This window comes from Oncorhynchus masou, chromosome 17, assembly GCF_036934945.1.
Source record: "Oncorhynchus masou masou isolate Uvic2021 chromosome 17, UVic_Omas_1.1, whole genome shotgun sequence".
Lineage (NCBI taxonomy): Eukaryota > Metazoa > Chordata > Actinopteri > Salmoniformes > Salmonidae > Oncorhynchus > Oncorhynchus masou.
Genome location: NC_088228.1, coordinates 19,787,759 through 19,813,826, shown reverse-complemented (window position 1 = coordinate 19,813,826; position 26,068 = coordinate 19,787,759). Strand labels below are relative to the sequence as shown.

Below are 26,068 nucleotides of genomic sequence, written 5' to 3'. Positions count from 1 at the left end.
CTGCAATGCCCTTGCTGATGGAAGGAGGTTTTCACTCAAAATCTCACGATACATGGCCCCAATCATTCTTTCCTTTACACGGATCAGTCGTCCTGGTCCCTTTGTATAAAAACAGCCCCAAAGCATGATGTTTCCACCCCCATGCTTCACAGTAGGTATGGTGTTCTTTGGATGCAACTTAGCATTCTTTGTTCTCCAAACACGACGAGTTGAGTGTTTACCAAAAAGTTCTATTTTGGTTTCATCTGACCATATGACATTCTCCCAATCTTCTTCTGGATCATCCAAATGCTCTCTAGCAAACTTCAGTCGAGCCTGGACATGTACTGGCTGAAGCAGGGGGACGCGTCTGGCTCTGCATGATTTGAGTCCCTGGCGGCGTAGTGTGTTACTGATGGTAGGCTTTATTACTTTGGTCCCAGCTCTCTGCAGGTCATTCACTAGGTCCCCCCGTGTGGTTCTGGGAGTTTTGCTCACCGTTCTTGTGATCATTTTAACCCCACGGGGTGAGATCTTGCGTGGAGCCCCCAGATCGAGGGAGATTATCAGTGGTCTTGTATGTCTTCCATTTCCTAATAATTGCTCCCACAGTTGATTTCTTCAAACCAAGCTGCTTACCTATTGCAGATTCAGTCTTCTCAGCCTGGTGCAGGTCTACAATTTTGTTTCTGGTGTCCTTTGACAGCTCTTTGGTCTTGGCCATAGTGGAGTTTGGAGGGTGACTGTTTGAGGTTGTGGACAGGTGTCTTTTATACTGATAACAAGTTCAAACAGGTGCCATTAATACAGGTAACGAGTGGAGGACAGAGGAGCCTCTTAAAGAAGAAGTTACAGGTCTGTGAGAGCCAGAAATCTTGCTTGTTTGTAGGTGACCAAATACTTATTTTCCACCATAATTTGCAAATAAATTCATAAAAAATCCTACAATGTGATTTTCTGGATTTTTTTTCGGCATTTTGTCTGTCATAGTTGAAGTGTACCTATGATGAAAATTACAGGCCTCGCTCATCTTTTTAAGTGGGAGAACTTGCACAATTGGTGGCTGACTAAATACTTTTTTGCCCCACTGTATTGTTATGCAATGATATTTCCATAAAGTCTCCTCAGTTGCACAGGGATGCTTATGTTCCTGCTCATTTCTATAGAAGGAATGGAGGGAATGGACTGGTATAATGTGTTGAGATCCATTGCATAGTATGCGTCCCAAAATGGCAACCTATTCCCTACGTAGTGCATTACATTTGACCAAAGAGCCCTATCAAATCAAGTCAAATTTGATTTGTTGCATGCGCTTAATACAACAGGTGTAGACCTTATCGTGAAATGTTTACTTACAAGCCCTTAACCAACAATGCAGTTTTAAGAAAATACAACAAAAAAAGTATGAGAAGAATCACAAATGATTAAAGAGCAGCAGTAAATAACAATTGCGGGGCTATATACAGGGGGTACCGGTGCAGAGTCAATGTGCAGGGGAGACGGTGTCGAGATAATATGTACATGTCGGTAGTGTTATTAAAGTGAATATGCATAGATATAACAGTGAGTAGCAGCAGTGTTCCGGGGGGCAATGCAAATAGTCTGGATAGCCATTTGATTAGCTGTTCAGGGGCCTCATGGCTTGGGGGAGCCTCTTGGACCTAGATTTGGCGCTCTGGTACTGCTTGCCTTGTGGTAGCAGAGAGAACAGTATATGACTAGGGTGGCTGGAGTCCTTGACCATTTTCAGGGCCTTCTTCTAACACCGCCTGGTATAGAGGTCCTGGATGGCAGGAAGCTTGGCCCCAGTGATGTACTGGGCCCTACGCACTACACTCTGTAGTGGCTTGCGGTCGGAGGCTGATCAGTTACCATACCAGGTAGTGATGCAACCTGTCAGGATGCTCTCTATGGTACATCTGTAAAACCTTTTGAGAATCTGAGGACCCATGCCAAATCTTTTCAGTCTCCTGAGGTGGAATAGGTTTTGTCATGCCCTCTTCACGACTGTCTTGGTGTGCTTGGACTATGTTAGTTTGTTGGTGATGTGGACGTCAAGGAACTTGAAGCTCTCAACCTGCTCCACTGCAGCCCAGTTGATGAGAATGGGGGTGGGGTGCTCAGTCCTCCTTTTTCTGTAGTCGACAATCATCTCCTTTGTCTTGTTCACGTTGAAGGAGAGGTTGTTGTCCTTGCACCACACTGTCAGGTCTCTGACCTCCTCCCTATAGGCTGTCTCATCGTTGTTGGTGATCAGGCCTACCAAATCAAATCAAATCAAATGTATTTGTCACATACACATGGTTAGCAGATGTTAATGCGAGTGTAGCGAAGTGCTTGTGCTTCTAGTTCCGACAATACCACTGCTGTGTCATCCGCAAACTTAATGATGGTGTTGGAGTCATGCCTGGCCATGCAGTCATTAGTGAACAGGGAGTACAGGAGGGGACTGAGCACACACCCCTGAGGGGCCCCCGTGTTGAGGATCAGCATGGCGGTTGTGTTGTTACCTACCCTTACCACAGAGCTGGTCATGGGTGCACCTCAGCCACGCTCAAGGTCCTAAACGATATCTTAACCGCCATCGATAAGAAACATTACTGTGCAGCCGTGTTCCTTGATCTGGCCAAGGCTTTCGACTCTGTCAATCACCACATCCTCATCGGCAGACTCGACAGCCTTGGTTTCTCAAATGATTGCCTCGCCTGGTTCACCAACTACTTCTCTGATAGAGTTCAGTGTGTCAAATCGGAGGGTCTGCTGTCCGGACATCTGGCAATCTCTATGGGGGTGCCACAGGGTTCAATTCTTGGACCGACTCTCTTCTCTGTATACATCAATGAGGTCGCTCTTGCTGCTGATGAGTCTCTGATCCACCTCTACGCAGACAACACCATTCTGTATACTTCTGGCCCTTCTTTGGACACTGTGTTAACAACTCTCCAGGCAAGCTTCAATGCCATACAACTCTCCTTCCGTGGCCTCCAATTGCTCTTAAATACAAGTAAAACTAAATGCATGCTCTTCAACCGATCGCTACCCGCACCTGCCCGCCTGTTCAACATCACTACTCTGGACGGCTCTGACTTAGAATACGTGGACAACTACAAATACTTAGGTGTGTGGTTAGACTGTAAACTCTCCTTCCAGACCCATATCAAATATCTCCAATCCAAAGTTAAATCTAGAATTAGCTTCCTATTTCGCAAACAAAGCATCCTTCACTCATGCTGCCAAACATACCCTTGGAAAACTGACCATCCTACCAATCCTCGACTTTGGCGATGTCATTTACAAAATAGCAGTCTATCACAGTGCAATCCGTTTTGTCACCAAAGCCCCATATACTACCCACCATTGCGACCTGTACACTCTCGTTGGCTGGCCCTCGCTTCATACTCGTCGCCAAACCCACTGGCTCCATGTCATCTACAAGACCCTGCTAGGTAAAGTCCCCCCTTATCTCAGCTCGCTGGTCACCATAGCATCTCCCACCTGTAGCACACGCTCCAGCAGGTATATATATCTCTGTAGTCACCCCCAAAACCAATTCTTTCTTTGGCCGCCTCTCCTTCCAGTTCTCTGCTGCCAATGACTGGAACGAACTACAAAAAGCACTGAAACTGGAAACACTTATCTCCCTCACTAGCTTTAAGCACCAACTGTCAGAGCAGCTCACAGATTACTGCACCTGTACATAACCCACCTATATTTTAGCCCAAACAACTACCTCTTTCCCTACTGTATTTAATTAATTTTTTTATTTTGCTCCTTTGCACCCCATTATTTTTATTTCTACTTTGCACATTCTTCCATTGCAAATCTACCATTCAAGTGTTTTACTTGCTATATCGTATTTACTTTGCCACCATGGCCTTTTTTTGCCTTTACCTCCCTTATCTCACCTCATTTGCTCACATCGTATATAGACTTGTTTATACTGTATTATTGACTGTATGTTTGTTTTACTCCATGTGTAACTCTGTGTCGTTGTATGTGTCGAACTGCTTTGCTTTATCCTGGCCAGGTCGCAATTGTAAATGAGAACTTGTTCTCAACTTGCCTACCTGGTTAAATAAAGGTGAAATAAAAAATAAATAAAAACCACCTGGGGACGGCCAGTCAGGAAGTCCAGGATCCAGTTGCAGAGGGAGGTGTTTAGTCCCAGGGTCCTTAGCTTAGTGATGGGGCGGCAGGGTCGCCTAGTGGTTAGAGCGTTGGACTAGTAACCGAAATGTTGCAAGATCGAATCCCTGAGCTGACAAGGTAAAAATCTGTAATTCTGCCCCTTAACAAGGCAGTTAACCCAGCGTTCCTTCAATGAAAATAAGAATTTGTTCTTAACTGACTTGCCTAGTTAAATAAACGTAAAATAAAAAGTGATGAGCTTTGAGGGCACTATGGTGTTGAACGCTGAGCTGTATTCAATGAATAGCATTCTCACATAGGTGTTTCTTTTGTCCAGGTGCGAAAGGGCAGTGTGGTGCAATAGAGATTGCATCAACTGTGGATCTGTTGGTGCGGTATGCAAATTGTAGTGGGTCTAGTGTTTCTGGGATAATGGTGTTGATGTGAGCCATGACCAGCCTTTCAATGTATTTCATGGTTACGGATGTGAGTGCTACAGGTCGGTAGTCATTTAGACAGGTTACCTTAGTGTTCTTGGGCACAGGGACTATGGTGGTCTGCTTGAAACATGTTGAAATTACAGACTCAGACAGGGAAATGTCAGTGAAGACACTTGCCAGTTGGTCAGCGTATGCTCGTTGTACACATCCTCGTAATCCATCTGCCCCTGCCGCTTGTGAATTTTGACCTGTTTAAAGGTCTTACTCACATCGGCTACGGAGAGCGTGATCACACAGTTGTCCGGAACAGCTGATGCTCTCATGCATGCTTTAGTGTTACTTGCCTCGAAGCCAGCATATAAGTTATTTACCTCATCTGGTAGGCTTGTGTCACTGGGCAGCTCTCGGCTGTGCTTCTTTTTGTAGTCTGTAATAGTTTGCAGGCCCTGCCACATGCGACGAACGTCGGAGCCGGTGTAGTACGAGTCCCCAGCCACTAGGAGCGCCGCCCCTGGATGAGCATTTTCCTGTTTTCTTATGGCGGTATACAGCTCATTGAGTGTGGATTTAGTGACAACATAGATCTGTGGTGGTATGCTACGACAAATACAGATGAAAACTCTTTGGGTAGATAGTGTGGTCTACAGCTTATCATGAGATACTCTACCTCAGGTGAAAATAGTATGGTTGGTTCAGAGCCGATAAGACGGCAGCCTTCTGGCGCCAACACATTGTCCCTATGGGACGCACCCGTGGACATCCAACCCTCTGTTGCATTACAGCCATTTGAGAAATGTTGGTTGCCATGATCAAAATATGTTCTAAATGTCAGCAGTGAACTCATTGGCTGGTGTTTTTCAAAGAAATTAACTGACCCCTCAAGCATGTTGGGACTGAGTCAGAGACTACAGCCGGCAAGTTACGGGGAATCAATTATCTAGACAGGTCCAGGTGAATATTACCTAACAAATGGCCTTCTGCAGTGGCATTCAACTGTTCATTTATGTCATGTTTAAGAATAGTTTTACAACTAATTAAAGTGGGCAATTCCATCATCTGTAATACAGTAATATTTTCCCTTTGGAGTAACCAAAATACACACATTTTTGTCAGTGACCCAAATGCAGGTAATTAAACAACATTCATATACATTTAATGACATATCTTATTTAACATAAAACATCCATATTGGAACTATGAACAGCACAGTACTTTCTAAGTGAAGGGAACTTGTGACTGCAGTTGAGAATCAACTATCTAAGTGAGTGGAATTTGTCTGTGAATTTGAGTTTGTTTGAAGAGGATGAAATAAAACATCCATATTTGTGGTAATCCCCGTAACATTGTTCCTCAAGTGCAGATAAGCTTGAGTGATGGTATTTGCCACCTCCCCCTCTTACAGTTGAAGTCAAAAGTTTACATACACTTAGGTTGGAGTCATTAAAACTCGTTTTTCAACCACTCCATACATTTCTTGTTAACAAGCTATAGTTTTGGCAAGTCGGTTAGGACATCTACTTTGTGCATGACACAAGTCACTTTTCCAACAATTGTTTACAGACAGATTATTTCACTTTTCATTCCCTGTATCACAATTCCAGTGGGTCAGAAGTTTACATACACTAAATTGACTGTGCCTTTAAACAACTTGGAAAATTATGTAAAGCTTTAGAAGCTTCTGATAGGCTAAGTGACATCTTTTGAGTCAATTGGAGGTGTACCTGTGGATGTATTTCAAGGCCTACCTTCAAACTCAGTGCCTCTTTGCTTGACATCATGGGCAAATCAAAATAAATCAGCCAAAACCTCAGAAAGAAATTGTAGACCTCCACAAATCTGGTTCATCCTTGGGAGCAATTTCCAAACACCTGAAGATACCATGTTCATCTGTACAAACAATAGTACGCAAGTATAAACACCATGGGACCACGCAGCCGTCATACCGCTCAGGAAGGAGACGCGTTCTGTCTCCTAGAGATGAACGTACTTTGGTGCAAAAAGTGCAGATCAATCCCAGAACAACAGCAAAGGACCTTGTGAAAATGCTGCAGGAAACAGGTACAAAAGTATCTATATTCACAGCAAAACGGGTCCTATGTTGACATAACCTGAACGTCCGCTCAGCAAGGAAGAAGCCACTGCTCCAAAACCGCCATAAAAAGCCAGACTACGGTTTGCAACGGCACATGGGGACAAATATCGTACTTTTTGGAGAAATGTCCTCTGGTCTGATGAAACAAAAATAGAACTGTTTGGCCATAATGACCATCGTTATGTTTGGAGGAAAAAGGGGGAGGCTTGCAAGCCGAAGAACTCCATCCCAACCATAAAGCAGGGGAGTGGAAGCATCATTTTGTGGATGTGCTTTGCTGCAGGAGGGACTGGTGCATTTCAAAAATAGATGGCAACATGAGGGAGGAAAATGATGTGGATATATTGAAACAACATCTCAGGACATCAGTCAGGAAGATAAAGCTGGGTCCCAAATGGTTTTCCAAATGGACACTGACCATAAGCATACTTCCAAAGTTGTGGCAAAATGGCTTGAGGTCAACAAAGTCAAGGTATTGGAGTGGCCATCACAAAGCCCTGACCTTAGACCTATAGAAAATGTATGGGCTGAACTGAAAAGTGTGTGCAAGTAAGGAGGCCTACAAACCTGACTCAGTTACACCAGATCTGTGGGAAGCTTGTGGAAGGCTACCTGAAACATTTTACCCAAGTTAAACTATTTAAAGGCAACGCTACAAAATACTAATTGAATGTATGTAAACTTCTGACCCACTGGGAATGTAATGAAAGATAAAGTGGAAATAAATCATTCTCTCTGCTATTATTCTGACATTTTACATTCGTAAAATGAAGTGGTGATCCTAACTGACCTAAGACAGGACATTTTTACTAGGATTCAATGTCAGGAATTGTGAAAAATGTTTAACTGTTTTTGGCTAAGGTGCATGTAAACTTCCAAATCCAACTGTACATTACCTGTTTGCAATAATTGCTGAGGAGCCTCTTGTTTTGTCTCTGCTGCTCGACATCCTTGAGTGTAGCCAGTAATGTGGGAGGTTCACTCAAGCTGTAAAGAGGCTTCTCAACAGCTTTGAGGATGTAGTACAACAAGAAGATAACTTTTAGACAGACGGTCACAAAGGAAAAAGAGCAGAAAAGTGCTCCGCTCTACCCATTACATTTTTCTATCCAATTTCTCCATTACGAGCTCACTGTTATGAGTTTACATTTGACTTTTAAGGTTAGAGGTCTCCATATGTGGCTCAAATGTATGCTAATAATGATATTTGGCCTGAGGCCTCTCATTCATCATTAAAGCTTTGACACAGATATTTTGCCAAAATGTTGTCCCAGAATGAACCCATTCTCCTTTTGAAGAAGTAATTAAACCCACTCACTCACATATCCCATCCACTCATATCTCAAATGCAAGAATACAATCAGGGTGTGTAGAGAAATAGAGTGACTCCAGTGTGGATCAGAGGTTGTTTCTTTCTTGGACAGCATCTTCTCTTCCAATTAGTGCTGCTGCCTCCGCCCTGGAGCAGCTCTGTCAGCTCAGATCATCACAGCGCCTCATCTCAGAGTCAGCGACACGTTCAGCTAGCGTCCCCGAATCCTGGCTTGCGTCCCAATTGGCACCCTGTTCCAAAAATAGTGCACTACCTTGACGCACAATAAGGGGAATAGGGTTCTATTTGGAATGCAGTCCTGGAAACTAAAGTAAGCTGGAGCTCTGACAGCACACCGTCTATGAACCAGCAAAATGGCCACGGTTTAATCAGAGAACATGTACAACAATAACATTTATTTAAGAACGAGTCTCATCAATATGTAAGTCATGAAAAGATTAAATATTGAAGGTCAAGTTTATTCATCATGTGCTCATAACATACATACCCAGACGTTAAACAAAACATCATTCAAAAGCATGTTGCTAATATATAAAACTGTTTGTTATGCAACCTTAGAGCATGTCCACTGTATAGTGGTGAGAAATCAGCTCATGGAAATATCTCTTGACCATAAAGGCAAAAATACATTTTGTTCTCATAAGGACATCAATACATAGCCTGGTTCCAGATCTGTTTATGCTCTTGCCAACTCCATGGCGGTCCATGTAAAGCCAATGACAATGCGTATGACACTTGGCATGAAAACACAAACAGACTGGTGTTCAGGCTCATCAATACAAGGATACATCACTAATGTTCACAAAATGAACACATTAACTGTGTTAGCTATGACATTACAGATATTACTCCACTTCTCCATCTCCTTGGATCTTTAATATACACATAGGATGCACCCTACATGGCACCCTATTCCCTATATTGTCCACTACTTTTGACCAGAGATGGTCAAAGTAGTGCACCATGTAGGGGATGTTGTGCCATTTGGGAAGGAGACGGCAACAGAACGTAGAATAAAATAACTCTAAGATGAAATAGAAAGTATTAGGCACTGTTAACATTTTGATTGACTACATCAATGACAAACATGCAAAAAACACAATCCTGGCAGATTTCTACATGGCAAATACATGAGTTCGCTCAACATTTGAAATGTCTTCGGAGATCAGGGAATAATAGTACATTTGGGCGGATTTTTCTAGGAAACACAAAAGATGACCGTGTTGGAGCTTAGGCCTCCTTCTAGTATGACCTCAAGTCTAAACATTGTCACCTTTGTCAGTGGAAACACCTTTGTGAGGGAAATGCCAAGGTAATCAGCAGTCATTTCCTATCTGTCTTCCATATCTACACGAAGCACCTGAAATCCCGGTCTGATTCAGGGTCAGTTTGTTCAGCTGGATGGATGTGTGTATAGCAGTCCAGACAGGAGCATGGATCTACCACAGAACTCATACTATGAGTTAAAATTTAAATAGACAGCATAGGTATATAACTTACAACAGAGATGGCTTTGGTTGGTTGTCTTAGTGAGGAATGAACACACACAAAAGCATAACATACTGTAAAAGATAAACAGGAAAATTACATTCACATGATAGAATACTAACAAGAAATTGTTCATCAATCATGTTGTGGTATGACATTCATGGTGTCTTTGCAGAAAATAATGCTGAGTAATATCTTAGCAAAAATGACATACCAGTACTTTAGACTTTGCAGTAGGTCAATAGACCCTCTAATATACACAATGGTCCTTTACAATTCATCTCCTCTCCTACCTGCTCATATTGTACTTGTTCTCAACTATCTCATTTAAGTCTCTATATCCATTTTAATCCTCTCGATGGTAATACAAAGCAACATGTCAAATGTACATACTGTATATCTATACATCTTTGCCATGACAATCCTAGTCTCCTTGTAATCATGTTTGACAAAATTAGATCTACTAGAACCCCAGTTCAGTTCGACAACCCATTGCTTAATTGTTTAAACAGCAAATGAACCATGAAGAAAACGAAATCTATGCTACAGTTGTTTTACATTTACGAAAGTAGATACAATGTTTGACGGTCAAGATGAAACCATTGTTAATTTGAATCCATAAATCTCTTACCCTTTAGTTCTTTTCACTCTGAAAGTCATCACAAAGGACTCAACTGATATTGTCCATGTCCCAAATGGCACCCTATTCCCTGTTTAGTGCACTACTTTTGACCAGGGCCCATAGGGCTTTGGTCAAAAGTAGTGCACTATATAGAAAATAGGGTGCCATTTGAGACTCAGATATTAACTTGAAAGACATTGTTCATTTAGACTAGTGTCAGAACACATGGGTGGAGGGCTGCATGAGGTCATTAAGCACAGTGTGAAATCCATTTCACCACAGAGTGTGAGGAAGAGGGTAAGAGAAAGGAAGAGGGAGAGGGAAAGAGAGAGGAAGAGGGAGAAGTATACTAACCATGCACAGCACTTCTCCCTGGTATCCTTTAATGAAAGGTTTATTTAAACTAACCAATGACTTAAAAACATTGACATTACTGCAGACAGACCAATTTATTCATATCTGTTAAAAATACCCTGTTATGACATCTGCCATAAGTTGCAGGCACAATAAAGGGTACAGGTTTAATAGACAAACTCATTAGAAGATCCTAGAGCCATTTCAGTAATTGTTCTGCCAATACTGTGGGCCAACTTAACTTTTTAGTGCCCACAACTGTAGCCTATGCTTGCTGTAGTGTGTATTTAGGCCAATAGCAGAGTTTTATAGCGTTTTAATGGAGACAGATGCCTCTTTACCCGCAGCCCTCACAGTACAGTAGTCTCTGTCTGCAGGAAGGACTGGGCCCGACAGTTACGTTGGAACTGAGCCATGTTCTCTGAGCCGTTTCTGGAGGCGTAGGTGTTGTGCTGGGTGTAGTTTCTGGCCATATGGCAGTTGAGGCATATACTCTGCCATTTTCTCTTGAGTTCCCCTTGAACCTGAAGTAGGAAGATACATCTCTTAGCACAGAGGGAAAACTAGTCAACATCTGTCAATTCATAGCAATACTATATAATGTTTCAATATAATCCTGTCCTCGTTGATTTACTACAATGAAAATGAAGCAGACAACATTTAAAATGTCAATGTTTATCAACTTCTAATAAAAGACGTCCCTAATTAGACTGTAAAAATGTCTCTTAAATCAGTTAAAACCTTGTTTTCCAAAATAGCTTTCATAAAAGCCCCCACTTTTCTCCCCAAATTGACCCAAGGAAGACACTGTCAACACTGATTCACTAATCATTTACATGCTATTTGTCTTCCTCATTGAGCCATTAGTCCCCAAGGCAACCCTTTAATTGCAGAAAAAAAGAAACAACAATTAAGTCAAGAGCTTAAAGACAACGGCTTACCTCACTGTTTAAGAAACAGTACAGGATGACAACCACCAGGCCCTGCCAATAGAACATCAACAGAAAATCCCGTAAATGAGAGACAACCAAAAACAAACAATTCCCAACAAAACTGCCAAATATAGCCAGAAGATATTAATTAGGATTAAATTATGCAAAAATGATCCGTTTTACCTGAAAGGATCCGATAGCGAGGTCAAAGAAGATTTTGTAATCTACCATGGATTCATTGAGAGACACAAAGACAACATAATGGATGCCAAACAGAGGGATCAACAGGAGAGTGGATTTGGCCAACCTCCTGAAAACACACACAATATTACATAGAGATACTGTATGCAGGGGACCTAGAGACTACACACTTATATTCAATAATATACTGTTTAATATAATAATAATTGCTGGTTATATGTCCACAAAACTTTGGTACCGAAACGTTGGTGTTTGCCCATTTAAATTATTGAGAGCATGTAGTGTATGCGACTTCCTTACATTTTTTGTTGAGTTGGCACTTCTCTAACTATTTCTGGTGTGCGTCCTCATGCTTTTTTGTACATATACACATCAATGGAAAACATACGGGATAATCAACAAGGGGCTGTGCCAGTGCACGTCAGGCAGTGGAGGCTGGTGAGAGGAGGACGGCTCATAATGACGGTGTGTAATGGCTGGAATGGAGTGGTATCAAACACGTGTTTGATGCCATTCCATTCCAGCCATTATTATGAGCCGTCCTCCCCTCACCAGCCTCCACTGATGTCAGGTCAACATCACACCCGGCATCATGGTTTATTTCCACATTCCCATGTTGATGATCTCTTTACATAAAGCATGTCTGGAGTCTCTCTAGAATCCCATAAATATGCAGCTCAATAACGTGCAATGTGTATAGAACGGCATAGGGAATATCCTACCAACAAAAGGGCACCCAAAATAAACCAGAGTTTTTATCTAAGTTTTTACCCATCATTCCACAGCCTTTTGCCACAAGAGCAGACATTCAGATTTACATATATTCTTAGGGATATATTTCTCTGAAGAAGCAGCATCTTAGCCTTTCTAAAACCTCAACAGACTGCACAGATTACAGAGTGTATTACTCCCTTTTGGTGATGCTACCCTTCTGACTGCTGAGAATTTCCTCAGAAGATTTTCAGGGAAGCAGATAGTCATCAGCAGACTGGTCTGAACTCAGGGATGGCTTTGTGCTGCAGTGAGAGTAAAGGCTGCATCCCAAATGGCCCCCTATTCCCTATATAGTGCACTACTTTTATACCAGAGGCCTTTGGACCTTGTATGGAATAGGGTGCCATTTGAAATGCCTCCTAAATCGTTAAGGGATACTGACTGCCAAGTGCCAACCTGTGATTCTTAGCACTAAGGTGGATTATGCTGTAACAATAGACACCAGCTCATCCAGACTTAGCATCACCACCTGCCTCTTATCCCTAAAATCCCCTCGCTGAACAGATGGTAATATTTCTCCCTGAAGGCAAAGGCGTGCTGTGATGACCACCTCTATAGCTTAGCCTGAATCTTGCGTCACTCTGCAGTCTGCACTATAGAACACCTTCAGGCTGCATGTCTTTGGCCTGAGAAGGCAACTAAAATACCACGTCAGTGGCATGCAATTGTACACTGTGGCATTTAAGTGTGGTGACATAGGAATGTTGACACACTCCAATGTTGAGTACTCATTGTCTTTTGCCTGAGTGAAGTAACACATGCCTACTTGGATACAAGAGCACATACCTGTATTGTGACTGGTCGTTGCCACCCACATCAGGACACCTCAGTTTCTGAACCAGGATTCTTATAATACTGATGAACAGGAGGAAGTTCACCTGGAAAGCCAGTCAACAGACATGATATATAATATCATATAAATATGACACATATTTGTATATTTAGTCAAATTTGTTCACTGCATTGCTTTTGAAGGGCATTTAGGTAATCTATGACCAGTAATGGTATACATTTGAGGGAAATGTGATGCAATCAGATAAGAGGAAACAGTAGAAGCCGTCACATATAAATCCCTTGCTGTAAAAGCCCTCATAAACGTTATCCTAACTATAAAGCCCTCATAGACGTTATCCTGACTAACTGGCCCTCCAAATACACCTCCGCTGTCTTCAATCAGGATCTCAGCGATCACTGCCTCATTGCCTGTATCCGCTACGATGCCGCAATCAAACAACCACCCCTCATCATTGTCAAACGCTCCCTAAAACACTTCTGCGAGCAGGCCTTTCTAATCGACCTGGCCCAGGTATCCTGGAAGGATATTGACCTCATCCCGTCAGTTGAGGATGCCTGGTCATTCTTTAAAAGTAACTTCCTCACCATCTTAGATAAGCATGCTCCGTTCAAAAAATGCAGAACTAAGAACAGATATAGCCCTTGGTTCACTCCAGACCTGACTGCTCTCGACCAGCACAAAAACATCCTGTGGCGGACTGCAATAGCATCGAATAGTCCCCGCAATATGCAACTGTTCAGGGAAGCCAGGAATCAATACACGCAGTCAGCCAGGAAAGCAAAGGCTAGCTTTTTCAAGCAGAAATTTGCATCCTGTAGCTCTAACTCCAAAAAGTTCTGGGACACTGTAAAGTCCATGGAGAACAAGAGTACCTCCTCCCAGCTGCCCACTGCACTGAGGCTAGGTAACACGGTCACCACTGATAAATCCATGATAATCAAAAACTTCAACAAGCATTTCTCAACGGCTGGCCATGCCTTCCTCCTGGCTACTCCAACCTCGGCCAACAGCCCCACCCCCACCCCGCAGCTACTCGCCCAAGCCTTCCCAGCTTCTCCTTTACCCAAATCCAGAAGCAGATGGTCTGAAAGAGCTGCAAAACCTGGACCCGTACAAATCAGCTGGGCTTGACAATCTGGACCCTCTATTTCTGAAACTATCCACCGCCATTGTCGCAACCCCTATTCCCAGCCTATTCAACCTATCTTTCATATCGTCTGAGATCCCCAAGGATTGGAAAGCTGCCGCAGTCATCCCCCTCTTCAAAGGGGGAGACACCCTGGACCCAAACTGTTACAGACCTATATCCATCCTGCCTTGCCTATCTAAGGTCTTCAAAAGCCAAGTCAACAAACAAGTCACTGACCATCTCGAATCCCACCGTTCCTTCTCCGCTGTGCAATCTGGTTTCTGAGCCGGTCACGGGTGCACCTCAGCCACGCTCAAGGTACTAAACTATATCATAACCACCATCGATAAAAGACAGTACTGTGCAGCCGTAATCATCGACCTGGCCAAGGCATTCGACTCTGTCAATCACCATATTCTTATCGGCAGACTCAGTAGCCTCGGTTTTTCTAATGACTGCCTTGCCTGGTTCACCAACTACTTTTCAGACAGAGTTCAGTGTGTCAAATCAGTGGGCATGTTGTCCGGTCCTCTGGCAGTCTCTATGGGGGTGCCACAGGGTTGAATTCTCGGGCCGACTCTTTTCTCTGTATATATCAATGATGTTGCTCTTGCTGCGCGCGATTCCCTGATCCACCTCTACGCAGACGACACCATTCTGTATACTTCTGGCCCTTCCTTGGACACTGTGCAATCTAACCTCCAAACGAGCTTCAATGCCATACAACACTCCTTCCGTGGCCTCCAACTGCTCTTAAACGCTAGTAAAATCAAATGCATGCTTTTCAGCCGTTCGCTGCCTGCACCCGCATGCCCGACATGCATCACCACCCTGGATGGTTCCGACCTAGAATATGTGGACATCTATAAGTACCTAGGTGGTGTCTGGCTAGACTGTAAACTCTCCTTCCAGACTCATATCAAACATCTCCAATCGAAAAACAAATCGAGAGTCGGCTTTCTATTCCGCAACAAAGCCTCCTTCACTCACGCTGCCAAACTTACCCTAGAAAAACTGACTATCCTACCGATCCTTGACTTCGGCGATGTCATCTACAAAATAGCTTCCAATACTCTACTCAGCAAACTGGATGCAGTTTATCACAGTGCCATCCGTTTTGTTACTACAGCACCTTATACCACCCACCACTGCGACCTGTATGCTCTAGTCGGCTGGTCCTCACTACATATTCGTCGCCAGATCCACTGGCTCTAGGTCATCTACAAGTCCATGCTAGGTAAAGCTCCGCCTTATCTCAGTTCACTGGTCACGATGGCAACACCCACCCATAGCACACGCTCCAGCAGGTGTATCTCACTGATCATCCCTAAAGCCAACACCTCATTTGGCCGCCTTTCCTTCCAGTTCTCTGCTGCCTGTGACTGGAACGAATTGCAAAAATAGATGAAGTTGGAGACTTTTATCTCCCTCACCAACTTTCAACATCTGCTATCTGAGCAGCTAACCGATCACTGCAGCTGTACATAGTCCATCGGTAATTAGCCCACCCAAGTTACCTAACTCATCCCCATACTGTTTTTATTTATTTACTTTTCTGCTCTTTTGCACACCAGTATCTCTACCTGCACATGACCATCTGATCATTTATCACTCCAGTGTTAATCTGCTAAATTGTAATTATTCGCCTACCTCCTCATGCCTTTTGCACACAATGTATATAGACTCTTTTTTTTATTTTTCTACTGTGTTATTGACTTGTTTATTGTTTACTCCATGTGTAACTCTGTGTTGTTCTCTGTTCACACTGCTATGCTTTATCTTGGCCAGGTCACAGTTGTAAATGAGAACTTGTTCTCAACTAGCCTACCTGGTTAAATAAAAATAATAACAACAATGTTTGGACAGGAGAAATGTCGATAAAGCCAGGATCAACCTTGAATTATATCCAGGAACTGCATTAATTCACATGCATGTAGAGTAACTACATTTATGTAGCACGCTCTTGCTATTACAGTCCTATCAGCTCCCAGTACGCGCTAGATTGACAGATCTGAATATTCTCTGTCTGCATCCCAAATGGAAACCTATTTCCCTTTCAGAGCACTACCTTTGAGCAGGGCCAATAAGGCTCTGGTCAATAGTAGTGCACTATATAGGGAATGAGTGCCATTTGAGACGCATCCTCTGTATGACATTTACTTATCTGGACACCTGTTTAGTTAATGCCTGGATATAGCAGCAGTTGGATCCTGCATGTGGTAAAGGGAATTACAGCAGCAGCAATGGGTCAGGATAGATGTTGGATACCCACCATGATGGAGATTCCTATGGGCACATTGATCACCCACATTGGGATTGGGTTATCATTCTGTTCCCAGCAGCTGAAGAAATAGGTAAAACTTACATGAGTATGTTAGTAAACACGTTCCATGCATCCCTGCCAATACTAATCTAAGCACAGCACGTTGTGCTGGTCAAAATTATTTGAGCATTGAATCAAAATGATAAAGGATGCCAAATGCTTGATTAATTTGATAATCACATGAATCTGAAGTCACAGATTATAACATGCAAACCAAGACAAACATCGGTCTGGCAATCACATAGGAAAAGAATCCAACACATCAATGATGTACATTTATGATTTCCAAGGTAACTCACCCAGTATCCTCATAATAAACCCTTGCAATAGCCCATGCAGAAACAAACACTGTTGGGATTCCTGAAACAGAGAGGAGAATACATCTGAAAGTATAAATGGATTGAATGTACTGTATGTTCCTCACTGTTGTTGACACATTGCACACAGTATATATTAATGATTATAAACTGGGTGGTTCGTGCCCTAAATGCTAATTGGCTGAAAGCTGTTGTATATCAGACCGTGTACCACATTGCGTTGTGCATAAGAACAGCCCTTAGCCGTGGTATATTGGCCATACAACACAACCCCTCATGCCTTATTGCTTAATTATAAATTGGGTGGTTCGAGCCCTGAATTCTGATTGGCTGACAGCCGTTGTATATCAGACCGTATACCAAGGGTATGACAAAACATTTATTTTTACTGCTCTAATTAGTTTGATAACCAGTTTATAATAGCAGTAAGGCACCTCAGGGGTTTGTGATATATGGCCAATATACCACGGCTAAGGGCTGTGTCCAGGCACTCGCGTTGCGCATAAGAACAGTTCTTAGCCATGGTATTTTGGCCATATACCACACCCCCTCAGGACTTTTTTCTTAAGTAGCTTACCCCAGCCAATGAGAAGATAAACAATGAAGTGCCTATTTTCAGAGAAGATGACAATCAGCAGCATATGGAGGTAGAGGCCCTCAACCAGCAACCAGAAGAAGTTGGCCATGATAAAGTAGTGAAAAATCACCAGACTCGCCTTGCATCCAATCTGGAACAACATTGTAGTACATCACCTGTGCTGCTATACAAAGAGAAATGACCAGACACTCAACACAAAGAACAAACGTGTGTGTCTATATGGAAACTGAATTCCATGTCCTTATTCTGATATACAAAGAAGTGGAAAACACACATTTCTAAAGTATACCCACACAAACATAATCAGAGTGAACTGAAGGTACAATAACCAAAATGTGTCCAATGGAAACTGAATTATGTACCTCAATTTCAAAGAATAAGTGAAAGAAACATGTTTCCAACAAATCTGTACAAATACTTATCAGTCTGAATTGTGAATGAACTATAAGAACCAGAGATATGCAGGCTGATAAACATCCTGGCTCACCAGTGAAGGCAGCTCAGAACACTGATTGCTGCGAGAGAAGAGGATGTCGTCCTTCACAAGGACCGCCACCGCCCTCAGGATGAAGGAAAAGAACAGGTTGAGGTGAATGTAGTTCCTTGTGCAGTGGAGTTTTCTATAGAGGGGGTGGCAGAGGTAATTATTAAGCAGAGGATCCCTGGTGTGTTGATCCAATACCCTGCTGCTCTGAACAGAGGGTGTTCTCTACTGTACGTAACTAAGGCTGTGTCCCAAGTGCCACCCTACAAAAGTAGTGCGCTATATAGGGAATAGGGTGCCATTTGGGATGCATCCTAACTCTCACCTGAATACACAGAGGATGGCGCTCCCGGTTGTGAGGGCGATCAAAGACAAACTGTGGCCCAGGGTGTACAGAGTCTTCACCACCATAAAGAAGACCAGCTATAGGAGAGAGAACAAACAGTACAGTTATTGGCAGTATCAAAGCTGTATATATTCAATTCAATTAAATGTAAAAAAAACTATGGGAAATTACTTCAACATATATCGAAGCCAAGTTAGAATAAAGAACATGTGCAATATCAACATTGTGTGTACTTTCAGAATGTACTCGATTCTAACATCAAATGAATAACAAGGAAGGACAGATTATAGGTTGTAATAGTTTTTAAACATCCTCAGCAGGTAAACATATCATTACAAATACTAAACCATTCTTCCATGAAACTGGCATGCGTCAGCAAATCCAACTCCTTCAATTTTATCAATCAATCAAATGTGTTTAATAAAGCACATCAGCAGTTGTCACAAAGTGCTTTACAGATACCCAGGCTAAAATCCCAAAGAGCAAGCAAGCAATGCAGAGGCAGAAGCACAGTGGCTAGGAAAAATCCCCTAGAAGGCAGGGAAAAAACCTAGAGTTGAACCAGGCTCCGAGGGGGTTGCCAGTCCTGTTCGGTCACGCCCTGATCTCTCCAGGTGTTGCTTATTTCCCCCGGTGTATTTATCCCTGTGTTTCCTGTCTCTCTGTTGCCAGTTCTTCTTGTCAAGTCAACCAGCATGGGTTTTCCCGTGCTCCTGCTTTTTCTTATCTCTTCTCTCTCTTTTGCTAGTCCTACACATTGATTCAAAGGGATTTACTATGTCATTAAAGGGATCTGCGTGAGCAGAGGTAGGAAAAGCAGAGGTACAGAATCATTGAGACATTTTGAGAGACATTTAGAGACTCCTTTTCCAACTCACAAAAGTGTACTGTAGAGATGGGCGGAAAAAAAGTGCTTCTACTGCTAAATAATTTCAACCCGCTCAAAGGGTGATGAACAGGTTGATTCAAAGAGATTGAAATCTTAAAAGGACCTGTGTGAATCTGCTCTCTAATATTGTTTCCCCAGGAAATGTGTCAAATGTTTGATATCCACCTTTTTACCACTGTCTAGTGAAAAACAGTGACTTTCTTGAAAACGTCAGACAAGGACCCTACCAACGCACCAACACTCCCAGTTTGAGGTAGGGCCAAATGTACATTATCTTACTAAAACAATCATTCTCTCTAAAAGCATGGAGAGCGCTCCTGTTCTGCAGAGACCTTTTCTACACCTGCACTTCACACTATCCATTGCGCATTGTTCTTCAAAACGTGCATGCGCGCACACAACATTTTGTTTTAGTTATTCTAAAATATACAGCACGTTTTAACATCACATCATAAGTGCCCTTCAAATATAACTATAAGACAAAGTTATCCAGCCAAAGTTGAGGTTACAAGGCCTGGTCCCAGATCTGTTTGTGCTCCTGCCAACTCCACTGCTGCCATTTTGTATTTGTATTTATTATGGATCCCCATTAACTGCTGCTAAGGCAATAGCTTCTCTTTGTGGGGTCCAGCAAAATGAAGGCTGTTACAATAAAAATACAGTGCATTAGGAAAGTATTCAGATCCATTCCCTCTGTCCACATTTTGTTACATTACATCCTTATTCTAAAATGTATTAAATAAACACATTTTCCTCATCACTCTACACACAGTACCCCATAATGAGGTGAGAACTGTTCATTTCATTTTTACAAATGCATTAAAAATAAAGAACAGAAATACCTTATTTATATAAGTATTCAGACCCTTTGCTATGAGACTCGAAATTGAACACAGGTGCATCATGTTTCCATTGATCATCCGTGAGATGTTTCTACAACTTGATTGGAGTCCACCTGTGGTAAATTCAATTGATTGGACATGATTTGGAAAAGCACACACCTGTCTATATAAGGTCCCACAGTCGACAGTGCATGTCAGAGCAAAAACCAAGCCATGAGGTTGAAGGAATTGTCCATAGAGCTCTGAGACAGAATTGTGTCGAGGCACAGATCTGGGGAAGGGTACAAAAACATTTCTGCAGCATTAAAGGTCCTCAAGAACACAGTGGTCTCCATTATTCTTAAATGGAAGACGTTTGGAACCACCAAGACTCTTCCTTAGAGATGGCTACCCAGCCAAACTGAGCAATAGGGGAGAGAAGGGCCGCTCTGACAGAGCTTCAGAGTTCCTCTGTGGAGATTGAAGAACATTCCAGAAGGACAACCATCTCTGAAGAACTCTACCAATCAAGCCTTTATGGTAGAGTAGCCAGACGGAAGCCACTCCTCAGTAAAAGGCACATGAAGTTTGCCAAAAGGCTTGGAGTTTGCCAAAAGGCACCTAAAGGACTCAGACCATGAGAAACAATATTCTTTGGTCTGATGAAACCAAGATTGAACTCTTTGGCTTGAATGCCAAACGGAAGGAAAGCATCATGCTGTGGGGATGTTTTTCAGCAGCAGGGACTGGGAGACTAGTCAGGCTTGAGGGAAAGATTAACGGAGCTAAGTATAGAGACATCCTTGATGAAAACTTGCTAAAGAGCGCTCAGGACCTCAGACTGGGGCAAAGGTTTGCCTTCCAACAGGACAATGACCCTAAGCACACAGCCAAGACAACGCAGGAGTAGCTTCAGGACAAGTCTCTGAATGTCCTTGAGTGGCCCAGCCAAAACCCGATCAAACATCTCTGGAGAGACCTGAAAATAGCTGTGCAGCAACACTCCCCATCCAACCTGACTGAGCTTAGGAGGATCTGTCAAGAAGAATGGGAGAAACTCCGCAAAAACAGGTGTTCCAAGCTTGTAGCGTCATACCCAAGAAGACTCAAGGCTGTAATCGCTGCCAAAGGTGCTTCAACAAAGTGCTGAGTAAATGGTCTGAATACTTATGTAAATGTGATGTTTCTAAAAAACTGTTTTTGCTTTGTCATTATGGGGTATTATGTGTAGATTGATGAGGAAAAAAACAACAAATATATCAATTTTAGAACAAGCATGCACAGTATATACAATAACATTTCACAACACATTAAGTGTGTGCCCTCAGGCCACTACTCTACTACCAAACATCTACAGTACAACACAATCTCCATGTGGGCGTGTGTGTATAGTGCATATGTTATCATGTGCGCGTGTCTGTGTCTCTTCACGTATCTATGCCCGTCCTGAAACGAGAGATTTCAACCTCTGAATACCGGTGAACCTCGTAAAATTGCATGTTTTCTGTTTCATCTGTTCAAAACCCGAGTCCTCCCTTAAGCCTACTTTGATGAAGTCTAGTTCAACAGCAATACCTGTCTTTTTTATCCTGACCATTTATGATATCATTACATTTTACATAGTATTTATAAAACCTGCTTGTTTTTCGTTTAACTTTATGACAACCTAACTTATTCGAATATTTCACCTTCCTGGTTTTATGGTGACAACATCCGTGGCGCGCTTGCAATGCTACTTCTGGAGATGTGTGAATGCAATCTGATCTCTAAAATGGTTGTGATTATGTTCATTAAAACAGGCCTTTTTGGGAGCAGTATAACGGTGAGTGGACATTCCCCCTATCTATATATTTTTATTGGATCTTTGCCCAGCAACTGTGAAAAGTTTGAAGATGCATAAAACCCTCCATAATCTGCGTTGTTTTAATATTATATGCCTAGAGGGAGAGATGATGGTTCCCTTAAGAGTGATATACTATATAGCCTATTTAAAACTAGTTGTTATTTTGTTTAGAATTTGATTCAAATTATTTGTTCTCTTTTTTGGCCTCATCAATCGTTCATTTAAACTTGCTTATTGCCAATGTTTTTCATGTCCATGCTCAGCCATAATGAAATGTACAGTAGGCTTAACCCCTATATCAGTGTAAGCCATGTAATTACTTAGAACAGTGTGGACTGCAAATGGATTCAAGTTCATGTATTTAGCAAAAATAGGTCTACCTTTTGTTTTTTGTTTCTGTAAGCCATTTAACAAACTGTAACGGACTAACATTGGAAGTTGATTCCAAGGCAATAGATAAGACTGTAAAATACATAAAACTTGAAGCAACCACATTTTGCCATGGAGCACTTCAAATAGAGCCCTTTATCTTTTTTATGTTTGTTTCATAGTACAGTTTCTCCTTTTGTTCAGTTTTAGTAACATGATTTCTCAGTTTACAGTACATTTACCAATTGGTTGTGCATTTTCTTATTAATGGGTGCATGCTTATTAGTAACTGGAATAAGAGATTTCATAAGCATGTCACGTGCAGTGTCTGGTTGCTCCTCATTACACACCAGAGACCAGCAAATATTCTTTACATCTTCAACATAGGAATCACTACATGACCTCTTATACATTATATCAAGCCCAGCCTTTGGAACTTAGTTTTTTATAGATATGACTACAGTATTATGATCACTACTGTACATCCAGTGGATTTGGATACTGCTTTGGGGCAGATTTCTGCAGCATTGGTAATGATGTGATCCATTTCATTCCTGTGCTGTTTAAAAAAATACCCTGGTAGGTTGACTGATAACCTGAACCACGTTACAGCTTTTTCTTGAGTGGACGGCTTGACGAAAGCCAATTAATATTTAGGTGATCTCTCTCATTGTCAAGCCAAACACAAGGAGTGACAAGGAGTTGTCATTATAGCATAAACAGACTGGCACTCGGACTAGAGGTTACATCCTAGAAGGGGGTTCCTGAAGAGCTTGCACTGTATTGGTAATGGCAGGGGCATCGTTTGGTACTTCTTGCCCCTACACCAATTTCAAGAATTCCTGGCTTCACTACAGTATTGCAGGCATTGCAAAAGTTCTGAACTCTCTGTGTGAAACAAGCCATAGAGGAAACATGTGTTCCTATCTATTTTTCATAGTGAGAGAAGATGAATTTTCCATTCCGAAAGATTGGACTTAGCCTTAACATGGGCAAACAGGGGGAAAGGCTTGGGTGAGAGTACAGTTGGTGAGTTTCACAGATTAATGGCCACTCAGTTAGAGGAAAACATTTTAGTGCATAAAATATTTAAGAAAGTAGGAGTTTTATTTTCATATGGAGATCAGTAGAGCGCCACCGGTGTCTCTGGGATCCAGACCAGTGGGGCCTCTTAGATAACCTCCAAGAGAATAGAGCACAGACAGCACAATAGGCTGTTCGAGGTCATTCCTCAATCTGAATGAAGCAAGTGAATCGTAGGGAATTGTGGCCAGCAATTTAACTACAGTCAGTTTGCCAAACAAGAATTACTGCTGGGAGTATTATTTAAATGACCCTTAAATGAATGGGTCATTTGAGTTTCATTGCTCTTTTTTGTGGGGCTTATCTCTGGTTCAGCTTTCTTCAAAAAAGATTGCTATGATCAAATGCTGGGCAGTGGAATAGCAGTATGAACCATCAGTCTTCTTCATTTTTCCTCCTGGAACATTGCTGCTACTTGGCCTCTTATTAACATCTGCTGTACTGGGCCAACCAGGACAATAATTTGGAGTCTGTGTCCCAGATGGCATTTTATTCCCCACACGGCACTTGTCAAAAGCGATGCACTATATAGGAAATATCAGGGTGCCATTTGGGACACACATGGTGCAATGTTTAGATTGAGGAGACAGCTGGGTGCCACGGTGAACAGGATTTTTTATTTAGCTTTTAAGGCACCTGTGTTTCATCTGTATTTCAAGGCATCAGGTGGAATTGAGCACACACAGGCACACCCACCACACACACAAAAACATACACATACAAACACACACTACACCAGACCGAGGACAGAATACCCATGCATTTAGCAAAGGGTTATACGGCTAGTTTTCATTATCAGCATGAGGGCCTTCACGCCCAGAAATCAGACCAAACTAAATCAAACGTTATATTATATAAAAACAATCATAAATCACTCACAATAACATTGTCATGTTCCTCTCTATAATGTCCATTGTATCAATACCTTGATTGCAATATCTGATATACTACAGTGTTGTATTTCCAAACACAGCTACTTGCATGTCATCATGTATTGTTTCTTGCTCAAACTTTGAACAATGATACAACACCAGAGAGACCAGAAACCTAGAGATCTAGAACACCAGAGAGACCATAGACCTAGAGATCTGGAACACCAGAGACCAGAGACCCTAGAACACCAGAGAGACCAGAGACCTAGAGATCTAGAACACCAGAGAGACCAGAGACCCAGAGATCTAGAACACCAGAGAGACCAGAGACCTAGAGATCTAGAACACCAGAGAGACCAGAGACCTAGAGATCTAGAACACCAGAGAGACCAGAGACCTAGAGATCTAGAACACCAGAGAGACCAGAGACCTAGAGATCTAGAACACCGGAGAGACCAGAGACCTAGAGATCTAGAACACCAGAGAGACCAGATGCCTAGATATCTAGAACACCAGAGAGACCAGAGACCTAGAACTCTCAGACAACATCACCCTGGTTACCTTATCATGCTTTTCCTCTGCCCCACACACACGGGTTATTTGGGGAAAAACTTCAGACCACCCGTCCTCTGTACAGTTCTTACTTATGTTTCCTGTGGGTGGGAGAAAAACATTGCCTTTGTCAGTTAAATGTTTGTATTGCCCCATCTCTAAAAGCCTTGGTTATTCCTTTCATAAATCATAGTCAAAGAAAATTGCAGCATGTTTTTTGTAGACACAATTATTTGATTTCTCTGGTAAGTGAGTCTGATGAATGATATTTATTCTGCTAAGATGATCCTCCTTTGTATGCCCACTCAAGTCAACCAAAAAAGTTTGTGTGATTTGCTACACATGGCTTCACACACAACCCTAAGTGATTGCTCAGTGGCTGTGATTCCATTTTGAGCATGACGCATGATGGCTTCCATTAAAGTTTCAACTGGTTCTTGTTTACAGTGTTGTCAAATTATTCTAAAAAACATTCAGACAGTCTTCTAAGGAGCACATAGATGTCATTTTCAGCATTTCTTCACAAAAACATCTCTCTCTGGGAAGCGAAATGGTTCCCTGTTTATTCAAAGAAGCCTTCGACTGAGTTGAGTACTGAATGAACCTTGTTTCTAATGTACTTTACTACACACAATTTAGGACTACAACCACAGGCCTCTTTCTTTCTCCGCTCCTTTGAGTGTCACACTCCATCAATCTACTCTACACAGACCCTGCCACAGCAGCCTACCTACTTGTAGACTTGCTGGGTGCTATAGGGATCCCAGAGGTTTCTGTTACAAATACATCTTCCAATTTACATGCCCAACTCATCCTCTCCAATTCAATTTCACACAGCTACATTTAGTCGAAGGTATCTTGAATGTGGGACGTTCATCACAAGACTGGAACCTGTCTTAATGTAAATACAATGATCTTACAGTAATCTATCAAACTCTTTGTCTGGGTAATTAGTTTATAATGAATGAAGTGGCAGTACAGATTCGTCTAGACTGTCACCAGTAGTGATGGGGAGGACGAGAGCTCCACAGAATCCTAGTCTGCCACATGGGCCATTGGAGATTGTGGAGTGAGCAGACATGATTAATTTTGCCTCTAGTCCATGCAGTGCAGAACATACTGTATCATTCTTGGCTTGGTGCAATTCACCATGATTCAATGGAGAATTTTGCCATAGTATATAGGCTACAAAAGAACGATAGACAGTGCATTTGGAAAGTATTCATACCCCTTGACTTTTTTACAGCCTTATTCTAAAATGGACAAGGTTTATTCTAAGCTGACAAGGTAAAAATCTGTTGTC

General features: G+C 42.2%; 1 protein-coding gene across 1 annotated transcript in view; it reads right to left on the bottom strand.

Moving 5' to 3' along the window:
- Nucleotides 1-10,213: 10,213 nt before the first annotated feature.
- LOC135558173 (vasoactive intestinal polypeptide receptor 2-like) overlaps nucleotides 10,214-26,068 on the bottom strand; it is a 39,645-nt gene continuing 23,790 nt past the window's right edge. Inside the window, exons 4-13 of the mRNA XM_064991911.1 lie at nucleotides 24,775-24,866; nucleotides 18,316-18,413; nucleotides 17,994-18,126; nucleotides 17,486-17,636; nucleotides 16,891-16,951; nucleotides 16,541-16,610; nucleotides 13,130-13,221; nucleotides 11,552-11,678; nucleotides 11,378-11,419; nucleotides 10,214-10,960 (exon numbers count right to left, since the gene is read on the bottom strand). Coding sequence (XP_064847983.1) covers nucleotides 10,787-10,960; nucleotides 11,378-11,419; nucleotides 11,552-11,678; nucleotides 13,130-13,221; nucleotides 16,541-16,610; nucleotides 16,891-16,951; nucleotides 17,486-17,636; nucleotides 17,994-18,126; nucleotides 18,316-18,413; nucleotides 24,775-24,866 — 1,040 coding nt within the window. The 3' untranslated portion in view covers nucleotides 10,214-10,786. The remainder of the gene's footprint in view (nucleotides 10,961-11,377; nucleotides 11,420-11,551; nucleotides 11,679-13,129; nucleotides 13,222-16,540; nucleotides 16,611-16,890; nucleotides 16,952-17,485; nucleotides 17,637-17,993; nucleotides 18,127-18,315; nucleotides 18,414-24,774; nucleotides 24,867-26,068) is intronic.